The sequence below is a fragment of the Nothobranchius furzeri genome, chromosome 7 (assembly GCF_043380555.1).
Source record: "Nothobranchius furzeri strain GRZ-AD chromosome 7, NfurGRZ-RIMD1, whole genome shotgun sequence".
Taxonomy (NCBI): domain Eukaryota; kingdom Metazoa; phylum Chordata; class Actinopteri; order Cyprinodontiformes; family Nothobranchiidae; genus Nothobranchius; species Nothobranchius furzeri.
The window spans coordinates 57,932,437-57,950,655 of NC_091747.1; the positions used below are offsets into that span (position 1 = coordinate 57,932,437).

The window sequence follows — 18,219 nt, forward strand, 5'->3', positions numbered from 1 at the left end:
TGTTCCCATTGGGAGGACCTTTGATTGTTTTTGTTTTTTTGTATTTAAATGTAAAAAAAGGAAGACATGTAAAACCTCAAAGGCAGCCTGTCAAACAGCTTCTTTCTGGTACATAAGCCATCAAATTGGCATTAGCTCAGTTGGATGGCGCACATGGCACCAGGTTTCCTTCAGGAACCTTCACGTGTGAGCCCATCTCAATCCGATGCAGTCATCTAGATTTCTGCCCTGCTAGCAACTAAAAATATAGTTAAATATTTTACGACATGAACGTGAGCACTGTGTGCAATTTTACTGAATCCTGTAAATTACAAACTTACAAAGCAAGAAAACTTTACACCATTATAATATTATTTTGCATAGCTCAGCGGTTAACATATGATCTAATTTCATGAAATGGTTTAAATTCAAAGCAAGGTGAAATGATGCTGAAACAAGAACACAATTTGAGGTGACAAAGACCAAAATATACATATGTTTTTGTTAAGGAGAGATCATTTTGTTAGCAGTAATGGTAAAGAGTTGTGTCGGACTAGCAATGAGAGAACGAGGAGAAACTGAAACAGAGAAAAAAATAAACCCTTAAGGAATAAAAGCCTAATGCCAGAAAGCATCCATACAAATATATCATAATGCAAAAATTACATAAAAATATCTTAAATCAGTCATAACTTATTTTCTTTAAAGGGGACATTTTTATGGTCGATACGACACATATTTATGAAGTTCTTTGCACAAATTTACTCTAAAAAACCTATTCAGCAGCTTTATTGCTGACGTTTTCAGTACCTTCCAGAATGAGCTGTTTCAGGGCTCTGTCACTTTTGGAAAACAAGCTGGAGCTGGCCACGCCCTCGCTCAGGCTACTGCAAGCTGAGAAGCTCTGAAATCTGGGAGGGGCTCAGAGTAAAGCAGCTGCTCCTCCACCTACATGTGAGAGGTGGTTTTTGTTCCCTGTTGTGACATCACAAGCAGGTAATTTTTAAAAAGCTTGTTTGAGGCAAATCATTCGTAAAACAAAACAAACAAAAATGGATGGAATGAATATTTTTTTCATGTTTGGGGTGTTTAGAGATGCACTTGGTAGCACAAAAGGATGCAAAACGTTTAGCATAAAATGTCCCCTTTAACGTGGTTTTCCATTTTGCAAGTTTGAAATTTTAATGGTTCAAAAGAAAAACCTGAAAATACAAATTTTAAAATGGAGAGGATGTCAGACACAAGTTATGTTGATGATCAACACGTAGCTCATTTAGTTCAATCTTTTAGGACAATAAATTTAAGATATTTTATGTTTACATGTCAACGTTTCAATAAACTCAACAAAATCAGGTCATGCCAGTCAAAAGCTCATCTATGACATGTAGTGATGTCTAACTTTATGTAAGGAACTCCATTGTACTGCCTAAGTTTGTTTGAACATCAAGGGAAACTATAACGCTGCCATAGTTTTAGACATTAGATGTTAGAACGACATGTTTTACTGTGTTCAGTGGCTCATATGAGCAGATGTCTTCTCACTGCAACAGTCAGTTTGTTTCCGGCTCCAGCACAAGCTTTACATCCAGCTGCAGCCCCGTCACCGCCGCCTGCTCCCCTAGGAGGCCGCAGCAACAGCCTCGTTCCAACCCTCAAGTTCAGAACCAGCAACGTTTTCAGGCTTTTCCAAAACCTAAACCAACTCAGCAGAGTTTCAATCTCATCCATAGTTCCAGTCCCAACTACACAGCCCCAGCCAGGGCTTTCATGTGCGACTGACACATAAATAACCAAGCCTGTCCGCCACCCAGGCAAATTCAAATGCACCTGTCAAAGTGATGAAGCACCCGCCCGCAGGGAAGCATTGTTTACATTTTCACTCCACTCTTTCCAAAAGTGCGATTCTAATTATTTTCCCACTGTAAATTAAAGCCAAGCGGGACAGAACTACAAACCAAAAGGATCATGTCAGCGGAGAAAACTCCAGCCTCCTAACAGCACATGTGGACTTGTGGGGAAAAAGGCTGAAACTATGTGGTTGAACCTGGGAGTGTTAGCAACTTTATTTGTTAGATGAGTAGAAAAGAACTACAGTAGCACTGATACACGGAGCTATCCATGTCATTTAAATAACATTTAGCACATGTTCGTTAACGATTTTCCAAAAATTCTCTCATTTTTACGAAAATTTCAACATGTGAATACTACCAAAGTCGCAATCATCCCAACTATTTTAAAGCAGCGTGAATGCTTCTTTAAGCACACAAAGACTGAAATAAGCAACCTGTTATTGTACAGATTCTGAGCTCTTATTTTGATATTCTGAAGCCCGAACCGACCACTTAAGCCTGAATGAGTCGAAGTAAGAGCATAGTAAGGTTTTGTTGTTGTTGTTGTCTTTGGAGTCTGGAATTATGCAAACAGCAGACAAAATGAGACAGAGGGATGCAGATCTGGGGTGGCGAGAGTGCATGAATAATAATTATGACTATCTAGTTTGGATCAATCATTTAAAGATCAAGGGGACTGACAAGCCTGTTGGTGTTGATGCCTCAAGCTCTCATCCTGGACAGTAGCCAACTTTTCTTCTCCTTCTCATGAGGACGCAGTGTGTGTGACATATCTTAGATGTACATACAAGTTTCTTAAAACTTAAAGCCTTGTTGGCACATGGGTCCACCCTTTTCTCAGTGCAATCTCAATATTTATTACCCCAAATTAACTACCTGCAGCTGCACGGTTATTGTTTATTAACCAGTGATTGGCCTCCTTTTTATGCCAGTGAGTTAACAGTTTCATTGTTTGATGGTGAGAGTTTTCCAATTACCTCCGGGCTCTGTTCTGTGTTTGACGCGGTTTTGATCACTGGAGAAAAGCAAAGTTTACTAGAAGGTCATGAGGTCAAGTTTGGGAAATTTTTTTAGTTTTCAGCAGGAAAAACCAGATGGTGTCACTACGGAAAAAATATATATATATATATATATAGTTTTAAATGCAGTGTTTATATCTGGCAACAAAAGAGACTAAATCTCTGTCATGGATTAGTGAGACGATTAGAGCAAAAGCACAAGTCCAGGTTGTCCCAAGTCTTTGGAGCATATGTTGACTTTGTCTTTTATGTCCCAACTTACTACCGCAGAAATAATAAAGTATCACAGTCTTTAAAGTGACAGTGTGTATTTTCCCTGGCAATAGGGGGCAGTACAGATGTAAATCATTGCAACCAAGCAGCATTTTTGGGTTCAAGTAAGAACTTACCGACAGATGCCCATTAGGGTCAAAATTCCCTGAGAGCGCACTTCATCAGATCGCACAACCTCCAGCTAAATAATCACATCAGACTCCCTCTCATCACTGGCAATGAGCGATGTTAACGTGTAAAACAACATTCATGAATAGTGAAAGTTTTTTAACCGCTTGATACAAATCAATAAGTACATTTTGTCCTCACGGGCTCCTGTAGAAGAAAACACGGTGTCTAATATGGCACGGTCCAGAGACTTACCCCGGGTTTCCACAGGAACCGTCAGCAGCACGTTACTGCAGCAGCACGTCTTGCTCGCGTAAGCTGCTGCTTGGCCCTTCCCACGAGATGCGAAGCAGCAGGGGGGCAGCTGTTACCGACCGAGCACAAAGTCACACGAGTGACTTCGTCAGTAAACACAACAACAAGCAGGAGAAAACTACAACATGGCTCCAAAAGATTTGTGTTTTATGTTCTGTCCGTTTTATAATCGCCAATACGGACCTGAAAAACAAAGGAGACCGCTAGCTAGGTGATAACTTCTCACGGGGCCGCACAGTTAGTAACATTTTTTAAAAGCAACCGGAAGGCAGTACGTTCTTTATTCTGAAAATCTCGGGAGCTTCTCTCCATTTCCGCGTCCGATTTCCTGTCTTTCCTTCCCCAAAAATGTCGAACTTGACCCGTTTCAGAGGCGTCGCGCGTAGAAAATAGAACCGGCGCGTAAAGGCCGCGACATGCTGCTCCTGAGACGCGGCCGACTCGCGCTGCTGACGGCTCCAGTGGAAAAGGTTCTGTTGACCACAGCGGTTCCTATCAGCAGCTATGACGTGCTGCTGCAGTAACGTGCTGCTGACGGCTCCCGTGGAAAGCCGGGGTTAGACCCACTGCCATTTATATAATAAATTCATATACCGTATATGAATTTTTTTCAACAACTGGGCATCATTTATTTCATTTTCAGCAACATTTTGATGATTGTTTCCAAAGATTAATGGTAAAAACTCCACATTTTCTCTTTAAATCTGCAAAATGATTGGCAGGCTATCCAATATTTATGTACAAACAACAATAAAAACTTTAAAAAATGGAGTAAAACATGTACAAAGGTGCTTTTTACAGTCTGGCTGAGTATTTTGTTAAGATTTGGTAAGTGGGAAAGATCCTCTCTTGCTAGAAATGAAAGGGAATGCTGGTGAACCATGGAGCCTTGTTGGCAGATGTGTCATCCTCACTTCCTGAGCCCATGCCCCTCCCTCCCGATGTGCATTTGTGGTAATGTCTACAAATTTTTAAATTTATGTCCCTGCTGGAAAACATGGTTTGCTGTTTATAGCCCTCCACTAAAAGAAATAAGAGCCGTCTCTTCTGATACAAGTCAAAAGGACTGATGCAGACTCTATCAGATTTCTAAATACAGACCTCAACAATAAATCCTGGCTTTATTGGGTTTGAATTGGGTTAACTCACTTGAATGCTATCTGCTTAACCCACAGCTGGCCCGTCTGCTCTATGCAGCCATTGAACCTAAATCAGTCATTTAGTGCTATCAAATGGAACAATGGTGGAGTGGAGAGAGCACTCAAGCTATAGGGCTAGAAGCCAGGCTAGCACCATAACGCAACACAACAGACCAGAACAGAGTGGTGCTGAGCAGACAGGCCCTCTAATGCTCTTTCCTTTTCGTGTCTCAGCGGTGATGCTTCCTGAGAGCCATGGTGCGTTGCATGAAATGGCATCATCCAAACCGAACGCACAAACACCTTTTCAAGCTTTTGTCTTGTCTTGTCAGCCTGATTTCACGTGCTAATTAGTGTAGGACGGTAGCATGGCTAACATGAGAAAACCTATTTTCACACAAGCCAAAACACACACTCATGCTCAGCACATGGCAGAATTTAAGCAGGTGTGTTTAACCAAAGTAACAAACAGTATAGAGCCAGAATCTATTGTGTTTCTATCATCACCGTACAGCTTGGTGTATGAGGACACATCTGGTGAGGGGCCATAACTGGGTCATATGCACAGTTTTTGTGGTCAGAGGAGAAAACTTTGTTTCTGCTAGTTTATTCCACATTTTTAAATACTAATAATGAATCCCACTGTGGTAACAACAAATCATTACATTTGTTATGAGCACCTTAAAGCTCTCATTCACTCGTCTTTTCTATAAATCCGCTGTGGCCTCTCGTATAAACAATACTCCATGAGTCCATTTCTGTGGGAAAAAAACAACTGGCGCTCCTGTTTCTGCAAGTGAATGTTAGAAGGAAACCACATCTTACCTCTGATTGGCTAACATTAATTTGACTCTTCCACTGCCTTCATTCACTCCATCCATCCATTTTCATCTGCTTATCCGGAGTCAGGTCACGGGGGCAGTAGCCTAAGGCAAGAGACCCAGACTTCCCTCTCCCCAGCCACTTGGGCCAGCTCCTCCAGGGGAATCCCAAGGCGTTCCCTGGCCAGGTGAGAGACATAGTCCCTCCACCGTGTCCTGGGTCCACCTTTAGGTCTCCTCCCGGTTGAACATGCCCAGAAAACCTCACCAGAGGGAGGCGTCCAGGAGGTATCCTGACCAGATGCCCAAGGCACTTCAACTGGCTCCTCTCAGTGTGGAGGAGCAGCGGGTCTACTCCGAGCCCCTCCCGGATGACCGAGCTTCTCACCCTATCTCTAAGGAAGAGCCCAGCCACTCTTCGGAGAAAACTCATTTCGGCCGCTTGTATCCGTGATCTCGTTCTTTTGGTCACTACCCAAAGCTCATGACCATAGGTGAGGGTAGGAACGTAGATCAACCGGTAAATCGAGAGCTTCATCTTCTGACTCAGCTCTCTCTTCACCACGACAGACCGGTACAACGCCCGCATCACTGCAGATGCAGCACCAATCTGCCCATCGATCTCACGCTCCAGTTTTCCCTCACTCGTGAACAAGACCCCGAGATACTTAAACTCCTCCACTTGGGGCAGGACCTCATCCCTGACCCGGAGAAGGCATTCTACCCTTTTCCGAATCAAGACCATGGTCTCAGATTTAGAGGAGCTGATTCTCATCCCAGCTGCTTCACACTCGGCTGCGAACCGCTCCAGCAAAAGCTGAAGATCACGTTCTGATGAAGCCAACAGGACCGAATCATCTGCAAAAAGCAGAGACCTGATCCTCAGGCCACCAAAACGGATGCCCTCCACACCTTGGCTGCGCCGAGAAATCCTGTCCATAAAGGTTATGAACAGAATCGGTGACAAAGGGCAGCCTTGGTGGAGTCCAACTCTCACTGAGAACGAGCCCGACTTACTGCTGGCAATGCGGACCAAGCGCTGACATGCTCATATAGGAACGTAACAGCCCATATCAGAGGGCCTGGTACCCCATACTCCCGGAGTACCCCCCCGAGGGACGCGGTCAAATGTCTTCTCCAAATCCACAAAACACATGTAGACTGGTTAGGCGAATTCCCACGCACCCTCCAGGATCCCACTAAGGGTAAAGAGCTGGTCCAGTGTTCCACGGCCAGGACGAATACCACATTGCTCCTCCTGAATCTGAGGTTCAACAATCCGACGGACCCTCCTCTCCAGAACCCCTGAATAGATCTTACCAGGAAGGCTCAGGAGTGTGATCCCCCTGTAGTTGGAACACACCCTGCGGTCCCCCTTTTTAAATAAGGGAACCCCCACCCTGGTCTGCCAGTCCAGTGGGACTGCCCCCGATGAGAGCCGTGTCAGCCAACACAGCCCCACAACATCCAGAGCCTTAAGGAACTCCGGGCGGATCTCCTCCACCCCTGGAGCCTTGCCACAGAGGAGCTTTTTAACCACCTCAGTGACCTCAGCACCAGAGATTTGAGAGGCCAACTGAAAGTCCCCAGACTCTGCTTCCTCACTGGAAGACGTGTCGATGGGATTGAGGAGGTCTTCGAAGTATTCTGCCCACTGATCCACAACGTCCTGAGAAGTGGTCAGCAGCACATCGTCCCCACTACAGATAGTGTTGGTAGCGCACTGCTTCCCCCCCCCCCCCCCCCCCCACCACCACCACCATCTTGATGTGGCACACGTGTAAGGTGGGATGGATTATCTCAGCAAAGCGCAGGTGCTCACTATCACACATTTAGACTGATTTGTGGACAATGTTTGAGAGAAATGTTAATATTGTGTATCTGGAATGAATTTTAGATCTTTAAGTCCATCTCATGAAAAATCGGAGCAGAAACAAAGGTGTTGCGTTTATATTTTTGTTGAGTGTATTTAACTTTTTTATTTTTATTTTTGCCTTTAAGTATTTTTATAGCTCCAGAAGTTTCAGCTAAATAAACAAAATGCTGTTATTAGCATAAACACATCAGTCAGATTTTTTTAACGTCACAAGCTGTTGCAGTAATCAGATCTTCATTACATGTGCCACAGACAATATTATAAAGGACAGTTTCTAAATAACCCTGCTGTTTATCCTCCTAATACTGCACACTGAGCCAGTTAGTGTCACTAATGTTTTAGTTTAACCTCTCCCAACGTTGTCATCTGGTTCAAAGTTTCATTACAAATGTTACTATTCCTTTGCTTCACTGAAGACTAGAGTGTTTATTATGGTGCCAGCTGAACTGGTGTGTATTAATAGAATGATCAGACTTCCTCACACCCTCAGTTGGGTTTCCTTCAAAAAAGAAAAAGAAAAGAAAAACAGACACATGCTATCCAAACAGACTGATTGCTGCCTTGCAGAGGTGCTGATTACTTAAAAAAGTCAGGTAATCAGTTACCCCCAGTGTGGGCTGAGGCCAAGCCAGAGGCAAAGCGCAGCTGAGGCGATTTCACTAATGAGAGTCTAAATTAGCGTCGAAGAGATGCATCCCAGCATCTCTCTCTAACCCTACACACTCTCTCTCTCTCTCTCTCTCTCTCTCTCACACACACACACACTTTCGTGACTCTTTGACACGTTGACAATAAGGGTCTTTCTACTTACAGGGTTGTCTGCTTTGCACTTTATACCACGTCTCTAATTACAAGTGTGGTAATAGCTCCACTGTTTTCTCAGTGAAGTGCCTTGAGTTGTGTTTGGCTAACCGTTTAGAAGTGCAGGGGTGACATCGATACACAACCTCTCCTCCAACCTGACCCCGCCACTCACGGCTCACTGAGTTTGCCTTCTTTCTGTTTCTGTATTTTTAGAAGAATCATAATTACACAGCTGATTAGAGGGGTCACCTTGAAAAACGTCCTTCTCTTTTTTACTCTGTGTGTGTGTGTGTGTGTGTGTGTGTGTGTGTGTGTGTGTGTGTGTGTGTGTGTGTGTGTGTGTGTGTGTGTGTGTGTGTGTGTGTGTGTGTGTGTTACAGCAGTGGCTTAGGCATTTTAGGCCATAAACATGCATGTTTTTTTACAACAGTGAGTAGTTTCCGGCTCCTCTGCTCTACTGGTTGTTGTCGTAAACAACACTGCAGTCTAGCTAGTGCTAACAACAAGCCAACACTAACATGAGCCAACTAATACTAAAATAAACCACAAAGTAGAAAGATCCACACTGTTGCACAAAAAATATTATTACTTACAAGTCCAGTAGCAAGAAAGCCAAGTCACCATCAGTCCGTGATTTTGTAGGCTCCTCTAGCTCCCTCCAACTAGCGTAGGCCTCACCGATGTTCACTCTGGTTTTAGCTCTTTGCTTCGCCTACAAATATGTTACTCTCTTACTTTTACTTCCAGGCTCCGCCATGATGCCAACAGGAAAAGCAAACTTATTTTACTTCTTCTGGTGCTTAAGCACTAGCATTACAGCTAACAGCCATAAAGCAGATCAAGAGTGCCCCCTAGGACACGTAACCACTCTAAAAATCTACCTAGTTCAGTTTCTGGTCAGCAGAAGGCTACAGAGTGGTGTCAAAAATGAAACTGGCCAAGTTTCTAACTCAGCAATCACTGAGAATGATGTTAAAGCTCAAGTATAAACTCTAAATTACTATCTAGTGCTCCTTTAAAACTGCATTTCCTATGGTGTCCATCTAGAAATAAAGAACTGGATCCACCTTGTTTTCATTGTGAAGCACATAGGCACACCAAGCCTGTAGGTGGCAGTATTTCCCCAAATCTCCTGCATCTTTACCGCAAAACCTTCCTTAGACATGTAGACAGCGTCTGAGAAGATGGATAAAACACGTGTAAAAGTCTGTAAATAATTCAGAATGCATGATTAGTGTGAATGAAGACTTGTGATCTACCGTATAAGATCTATCACCAGGAGACCTCCCGGCCTTCAACCGTAAACCCTCTCAGGGAGCCAGAGAGCTTCCATGATCTTCACACATGGGTGACTTCAAGTTAGATGACCTATATAACATGTTACACGCCCCGCTAGCTCCCATGTCTCACCCTGATGCAGAAGAGCAGCACATTACAGGTGTGCCAGCCTCCGATACATGCACACACACACACAGAAAGAGGGGGAGGGGGGAGAGGGAATCACAAACAAGCCATCCATCTGGATTATGCAGCTCATATGATCGTAAACACAACCTGTCTCCCTACCTGCTTTGGTTCAGGTCTCATAGGGCTCATATTTTACACCAGTGGAGCTCATGTGAGAATATTTCTCCTGTCACACCTCTGATTGAGCAGGTTGCTGTTTATGACCACATCTGGACAGCAGAGGACCCCCTACTGAGCTCTGGAGCACCCTCTGATGGGGAGGGTGCTCCCCCACCTGAGGGTGAGACCAGCACCCATGTCATAATCTACACCCTGTACCCGAGTGGGATCAAACAAAGATACAGGCACTTCCTCCGCCAACCCGATGGAGCCATCACTGAGGTGAGACTGAATGAGACAGCTCTTTATAGTCATGGTCTAACCGTAGCTCTGCTGAGAAAATACAATTCTCCTTCGTTATTCTTTGTGACATTTCTTTAAATCAAAGAAAAATCCTTGTCACACCTTTACTGCCTGGCCAGGTGCAAAGAACAAAACCAAACTTTGCAGATTTGATCAGAGTATTATTGATACTATTTACAGAAGAGGAAACAGAAGCATTCCTACTGAAACCAAAAAGGGACTGGCAGACGTTTAATGTAGCAGCAGCTGAAATAACCTGAACTCAGCAGCATCCTGTGGTTGCACAAATCCTTTTCCAAAGAGAAAATAAAAATGGTGTTTGCTTTGTAAAAGGAAATCCACGAGAGCTACCGAGCTTTAGTGCAGGAGGAGAGAAAGTTGCATGAAAATTAAATATATTTGTTCCAATTCAGGTCTGATTAGATTTTATGAAGAGAAACAACAGGGTCGAGTAGGGGGACGGCAAAAAGAAGGAAGTAAATAAAGAGAGCTGAACAACCACCAAGAGGTCATTCTGTTTTCCCTTGAGCAAAATTAGATTTGATTTCATTTAAAATTTTCATTGCAGACATAAAATTAATACATTTTCATACTGAAAACATTTGCATTAAGTGCTGCACCGTCAAAACCCAGCACTCAATTAAATCCTGACTCAGGAAAACATTTGAAACTGAAAAGTGTTTTATTTTTTAAACAACGTCCTCTTTTCCCCACCTACTCTATTGATTCTCCTCCTGCATGCATGTGCAGAAGAGGCAGGCCAGGCTGATCTGAGAGGCGGGTGCCTAATTAAAGCAGCACTTGTGACAACTGCTGCAGCAGCAAGAACATTTCCTGTCCTCAATCATCCCGTCGCACCCCGAGCAACCCAAATCCTCCCGATAAAATTAATACTTTTAAGTTTATACATCAAATAAGTGAGAAGAGAAAACATTAAATGCACCAACAATTAGCTGTGAGGCGTCCCTAATGGTTTGTATTTGAGTGTGTGTTTTGCAGATATTTTTTTTCAAAAATATGAAGAAACAATGAACATAAACACTCCCCTTAAAATAGTAATTTAAATAAGTAATAATAAAAAGACTCCACACACACTTCCAAGTGGGAAAACATTTGTTTATTTTTTTAGATTTTTGTCCAGAACTTTGCTGTTAGAAATCCTGCAGATGCCACCTTCCGTCCTTGGAAAATCCCCACACACACACTCCTCTCTCGCATCCCTGCTCCCACACACTCCGCGTCTCCTGGGTGTCTGTTTCCTGCAACTTCTCAGCCTAAGACTGTAGCCGGTGGCTCCCTCTTTTACCCGTCGGTAGCGGGGAGCGATAACACAATGCCGATCCCCTTCTCCTCGCAGCGCAGACCCTCACTTTACATATTCAACAGTAATCCTCCCCTGAATATGTAGGACTGGTTTCATGTATAGATCTAGGAATCACTGAAGGCACTTGGAAGAACACTTGAGCTGATTTTATTAGTGGTTCCTATAATTCTGGAGGTAATATACACACGACAAAAGGGCGCTGAAGACAAACTGGCCTCAAGATGGGAGACGAAAGCTCCCAAGAGGGGAAAAAAGACAACTTAAAAGGCACGTGAATGATCATTAATCTGATAAAGAACTGAAAATAAAGAGCATTTTTATTATAAGAGGGGATAAATATAGTAAAAGAGAATCTATTAACTTAAATGTTGCATCATAAAACAGAATTACAGAGTCAAATCTAAGGGCATTTTGACATAAAGTAACATTTAAGGTAACACTGAGCAGTTTCCTGCTCCCTGCCCTACTGGTTAAAGGTGGAATTACCACTGTTGTAAACAACCCTGCTGCAGCCTGCTGTAGCTAGTGCTAACAACGGGCTAACACTAAAATCAGCCAACTAACACTAAAACTACAAAGTAAAAAAATCCACACCATTGGACCAAACATCTTAGTGTAGGTTCAGTAGCAACAAAGCCAGGTCACCATCAGTCTGTGATTGTGTAGCCTCCTTCATCTCCCTCAAACTAGCGTAGGCTGCGCCGCTGTTCACTCTGGTTTTAGCTCTTTGCTTTGCCTCCAAAGACATTACTCTGTTACTTTAACTTCCAGGCTCCGCCATGATGCTAACAGGAAAAGAAAACGTCTTCTTGAGGTTTTCACAGATCATCAGCAAACTGAAAATGCTAACAGCTAGCATTACAGCTAACAGCCATAAAGCAGCTAAAGATTGCCCCCTATAGGTCACATACCCACAAAACAATGCCGTTTTTGGTCAGCAGAGGGCTACAGAGTGGTGTCAAACATGAAACTGGTCAAGTTTCTAACTCAACAATCACTGAGATCAATGTTAAAGCTGTAGCTTAACGTTTAAGTAACTATTTAGTGTTACTTTAATAGATTGAATAGTTACCTGACCTTCTTCTTTACAGAGGATGGCTCATTTTTCGACAGCATTCTGTTTTTGCAGGTAGCGTCCTGCACCGAAGTGCCCTAAAACGCTTCTTCACCCCCACCCCCCAGAGTAACATGACCACAGCTCCGGGCGCAAGCAGCTTCACATAATACCCTCAAATTTACACCCAAAATGTGTCCAAATGCACCTAAACCAGCACATCGTTGAAGAAATGCCCTGAGCGATGGAAACTGTAAGACACCGTTTGGCAGGAGCAGAACTCTTAGGTGTGTCTCGGTTGATTTAAGACAGACTCATGAGAAACTATTGTTTATTCAGCTTGTTGCAGAACCATCTAAGTTCTGTTTGTCCATTAAAAAATGCTAGAAAAGGAGGAAAAACGAGTGGGAAATGTGCAAAAACACCAGAATAATGAAGTCTTTATTGACTTGCGCTGCGAATTCTGTTTAAAAAAGTGAATATTAATGAACCATCATGAGCTTTCATGGCGTGTGTTGCCCAGGGCAGGTGTGTGTAATGCTCACCATGTTGAAAGAATCTTCTCGCTGAATCACAACAATAGAAAAAAGTTAAAGCTTCTTTCCCATCAACGCGCTCCAATAAAAACCATTAAAGGTAAAGTGAGGTGTAGCTTTTCAAACACTCATTACCTATAAACAGATGTTGCACAGCTGCCAACTCACAAAATGCGCTGCTGACAACAACTGTTAGGGCCAAAATTATGCAGGGAAATGCATCCATATAAGCTAGGACCTTTAGAGGAGGACTCATAACCACTCTGTCTGTAGCAACAAGATGGCTGATGAAGAAATTAATGCAGGCAAAGTCATTATCTTCCCTCCTAAAACCACAGTGGGTTTATGTCCCCCTGTGCCGCTTTTTCTCTGAGGCTAGCGTTTAAGTGTCGTTGGACTTATAAAAAGATAGGACAAGCCAACTGTGCTGCTTTTGTCTCCGTTCCTCCATATGGGTGACAGCAGCATATGCACGAACTGGCTCAGCTTCTGTAAAACTTCCATTAAAGATGCACAACTAAGGCTCCGCCAGCTTGGATATTACCTCTCCCTGCAAATTATTTATGGCTCGGAAAAAACGCTGATGATGAGCATCTCAGGCGACTTGTGTAAAAAACACTTTTTGTGTTGTTTTTTGTTTATTTTTTGTTTCCCCCACCTCTTTTTCTAGGGGACGCACTTTGCCTCAGAAACAAAAGGTTTGCAGTTTATTTGATAGTAAGGTTTTACCATCTTGACTTGTAATTAGCTAGCTTCAGCAGAGGAGAATGAAATTAGCAGAGGTTATCTGATTTGTAGCATGCTATGAAGCTAACAAACTTTAGCTTTTTCATTAAGAAGGACCTTTTCTCAACTCGAGACTCAGACTAGCGTCCATCTCCGCGCGATGACGACACCTCGCCGGACCAATATTGACCTAATTTAGCATGCAGAGAATTTGAAGAAGTTAACCTTTCTGGGAAACACCTTCCAGCAACATTAATTGACAAACCACATCAATTTCCCCTCCTACCCCTCTTTTTGTAATTACTCTGCCGTGTGTTTGATTGCCACTGAGGACCTACGCTTCATTTGCCGTGAGGTCATCAGCAGCCGTCAGAAATATGAATTTGATTTGTGTAGGAAGTGAGCGTGCTCCGTGTGTTCCCTGTGCATGTGTGTGTGTGTGTGTGTGTGTGTGTGTGTGTGTAAAAGGCGAGTGATGGGGGAACGTCCTTGGCTACCTGCTGTATGTTTCATGCAGAGATTAATACCTCCCTAGCAGCCATATCTGCTTAGCAGGAGGACCACTATGCGTAATTATCAGACAAATTTACTCTAGTTTTATGTAAAAAAGCACAAAGTGGAACACATTCCAGCTTATTTTTATTTTTTCATTTGCCATGACTTAAAGGGATGCATCAAATGACATGTTTTACTTGTTGCTGCTGCTGTTTTAGTTTTAACTATGAACCAAAAAGGTTAAAAGCATTTTAATCGGGATGGAAGCTTGTCAGTTCAGGTTAGCTACCAAAGAGTCATCCTTGCGGTTTTCCCACGGGGACAAAAGGTAGGTCCCAAAATAAAGTCAAATCCTTCGGTTTCATTCTCAGATCAAAACACAGGAGAATCCCACACAAGCCCTACTTACAGGATTTGATTGAAATAGTTCATCTGCCGGCTTCAGTCATCACGCAGGTCCAGCCTGTGTGCTTTAAAATGTTGTTGCCGTACTGTCCATGCATTGTTTTTAATATATTCTTTGCAGGTGATTGGTGAAACAGAAGGAACTACTGCGACAGAGGACATGGCCGGACTAGGTCAGAGCTCCGCCAATCAGACGGAGGACAAGGACGGTGCAAGCGCTTCCCTCCAGCTACGGAAAAGAAAGAAACGGTTTGGTCGTAAGTGCGACTTTTCTGAGAGTGGAACCTTTTTTTTAAGAAATGAGGCAGAAATGTACCAGATGACGGACAAATTTGTTTGTGTTCAAAAGTCTCTGAGATTCATTTAAACAATGTAAACCCCATTAGATACACTATTGTGGACCGGGTACGTGACTGTAACCCCAAAATTCTACCATCTCCGCTCCGGCACGAACTCCGCAGATAAAACGGTCCCGTTGTAGTCGATCAGAGCTGTTCCACTACTGCAGCCGTGCGGCGCAGTGCGCCGCCCACCGTTCCGCCATCCGGAGCGTCCGGCAAAAATAGAATCAATCCTATTTTTGCCAGACGCCGGAGCACCTCCACAGTCAATGGACAGAAATCGCAACCGCCCAACAGGAAAGGGGGCAAGCAAAACTTCCATTATTTCACAATAAATCGATAAACAAAAAGCGTTTTTTGTTTCATATGCACAGGTTTAACAACTTTTAACAACTATCAATGGCGGCTGAACTTTAAATGCACAAAAAGAAGCCATAAATACAGTTTCCACTATCAAAGCAGTCACACTTTGTTGATCCAAACACTGCTGATCTCTCAACACAAATGATGGGCAGATTAAACAGTTCATTTCGATGCTTCTCCCACACAACGGGTGTTTGGATCGAACTTCCGCGTTTATTGCTCGGACTGTATCGCAAGATCTCGAAAATCCCGCGCATGCCTGTTTGCGCACCTCAGGTCTCCGCACCGGAGCGGAGCCGTTGTAGAGCGGGTACAGTAAAAATTGAGTTTGGAAGCGAGCGGCAGCGGAAAGCGGGGGCGGAGATAGTGGAATTTTGGGGTAATGGTGGCAGGATACGTCAGAATTGAACTACGCCCTCTGTTGCCCTGGTGGGGAATTGCTCTTCAACAATCCCCAGCTGACGGAGAAGTCCGAGAGCAAAACGTCTCTGGCAATGTGTGTGCGCCTCTGCCTCTGGAAAGTATAAATTAGGCGTAACATCCGTGAAGTGTCGTACACAGCAAGTAGCTGCTGTGACCGTGGATGGGCATGTTTCCCTGCATTGTGAAGCGCTGCGTTTCATATGTGATCCAGAAGCATCGTGACGGGTCAGTTAGCTGCATTCATGCATCAAGTCTATTTTTTATGTTCTTTACTTCCAAAAAACATCAAGCAGATTGCACCCGACAGGAAGTCAAACATAAAAAACAGTGTTAAACATCCATGAACTTTCAAAATAAAAGTCATGTGCAGATTTCCAGTTGCTTCACTAGTAAATAATAGTTTGCCTGTGAAACTAGCCAAGGTAACCAGGACAGAAAGTAAACCACAAACATGCTGTTGTCTTTCTCAGTGCTTGATTTTCATGTGAACTGCCCACATCACATGTGGTTTTGCAATTTTCTGGTCATTTCATGACCTCAAAAGCTGCGTGGAACGCTTTTGTTAGTGTTTCTCAAATGGAATACTTCCAGTTGGTAGGTAACTCGTGGGTAAAAGGCGTCTGTTACATTACGCGCCACTTATGCATCCAGTGGATGGTCGGGGTAACAGCAGAGGAAAGAAGGGTAGAAACGGGGCTACAAAAACAGGAGTTCTGATGATAAGACTGAGAAACTAAAGACTAGATATACTGGGAGAGTTAATGAACCAGCTGAGTGCTACTGAACAAATCAGGAAAAAAGAAATAAAAACACTATTTATACAAAGAAAATGAGATATAACATGTTTTCTTTGTTAGCTACAAAGTATTGCGCACACAGCGTTACAACCAATAATCTAATTTCTTCTTCCACATTTTCTTCACATTTTTTTCCCCCTTCAGGAACTCATCGCATCGAGCCCGTTGCAGGAAGTGGGTGTGGCTCTAGTTTTGCACCAGACCAATGACATTGAAGACCAATAAGATTGTTTTAAATGTACCATGCAACTATACCGTAGTATTACTACTGAACAGAGAAACAAACCTGTGTGTGTGCATCAGTGCGTATTCATTTCAAAGCTGAGGTTTGAAGAATCAGACCCAACATGGTTTTACTGTAATGTTTGGTTCTTGTGACCACATGCTGGTGAACATGACCAGTGCAGGTGAATGTGCATGCCGTTTGTGTCTGCATAAAGTCAATAAACACTTTTACAACTCTCGAATGATTGCAGGTTGTCAGACGTCCGGCACCGCCTCAACATAATGAAATATGAAGATTATTTAAAGAGCAAGTCACCCCCAAATCAACTTTTTTTTCTGATAAACTACATAATTGTGTGTTTAATCGTGCTGCAGTCAATAGTTTTACACTTTAGTGCATTTTAGTTAAAATTAAAATTTTCTGCCTAAAACTGTCGGTGTTGTGCCTTTGTCAGGTAAAAACTCTGCACTGCAATTGAATTTAAATATGCCCTCGCTATTGGCTAAGAGGTACCCTAGAACTTTAGCTGGTACCATATGATGTCACAATGTTGTGGAGAGCCTGTGTGTGTGTGTATTTGCTAGCGGCTGTGCCCTCTCGGTCTGCTGGGCAACAGCCTTTGTTGCATTTTTCAAACTGGAAGTGGGAGTGGAGTGATGCTCTGGTAGGTGGTGACTTGCTCTTTAAGTTACTAATCAGAAGTCGAGTGATAAAATATCAATTTTGGCCTCACATTAAACAGGATCATTTTCAGGCCAGCTTGATTTGTATTGAATATGTGTCTCCTGGCCGGTGCTTAGTGTAATGAACTGGCTCACAAATCAGGCTGTAATGGCCGTCTACTTACACATATTGCTTAATTAAAGGTTGTGAGCTTATTAGCATGTGTCTCTGGCATGGGGTGCACGAAGATGGGGAGCAGGAATGATGTCGTTCGGAGCTTGGCTTTAAAGGTTTTATGGATGGCTAACCTATCATACTAAAGCCATTGGCCCTCTGAAATCTGATCTTAATAACGTGTCATTTTCATTGATGATCATTTGCCTTTATGGGCGGCCATAACGGATCAAGTCCTGGGTCTCGCTGGACGGCCGCAGCAGCCCATTTATATCCCATAATAATTGTAAACACACCTGAGATTGGCCTTGAAGTTGCTCCTCCTCGTCTCCAAGTCTAAAACCATCGCGGTCACGGCCCTGGGGAGGGATGGACACACACACACACACACACACACACACACACACACACACACACACACACACACACACACACACACACACACACACACACACACACTGGTCAACAGGCCTTTGATACACACAGCAACTATCTCAGATTTAAGACCGATGTCTTTCTGGTTTGTCAGCTGTTCCATGAAACAATTGATGTGTTAGCAGAGCTAAACACAAAAGTCAACGTTGACAGCTCCTATGTCAAGGTTTTCCAGAGTCTCTGTGTTCTGGGACCACAGAGGAA

At 43.4% G+C, this 18,219-nt stretch overlaps 1 protein-coding gene across 1 annotated transcript in view; it reads left to right on the plus strand.

Annotated features, from left to right (window-relative positions):
• The window catches only part of ofcc1 (orofacial cleft 1 candidate 1), a 121,174-nt gene extending 103,160 nt beyond the window's left edge, over nucleotides 1-18,014 (plus strand). Inside the window, exons 25-27 of the mRNA XM_070553443.1 lie at nucleotides 9,841-10,032; nucleotides 14,715-14,850; nucleotides 16,662-18,014. Of these exons, the coding sequence (XP_070409544.1) occupies nucleotides 9,841-10,032; nucleotides 14,715-14,850; nucleotides 16,662-16,726 (393 nt within the window). The 3' untranslated portion in view covers nucleotides 16,727-18,014. The remainder of the gene's footprint in view (nucleotides 1-9,840; nucleotides 10,033-14,714; nucleotides 14,851-16,661) is intronic.
• The last annotated feature ends 205 nt before the right edge of the window (nucleotides 18,015-18,219 follow it).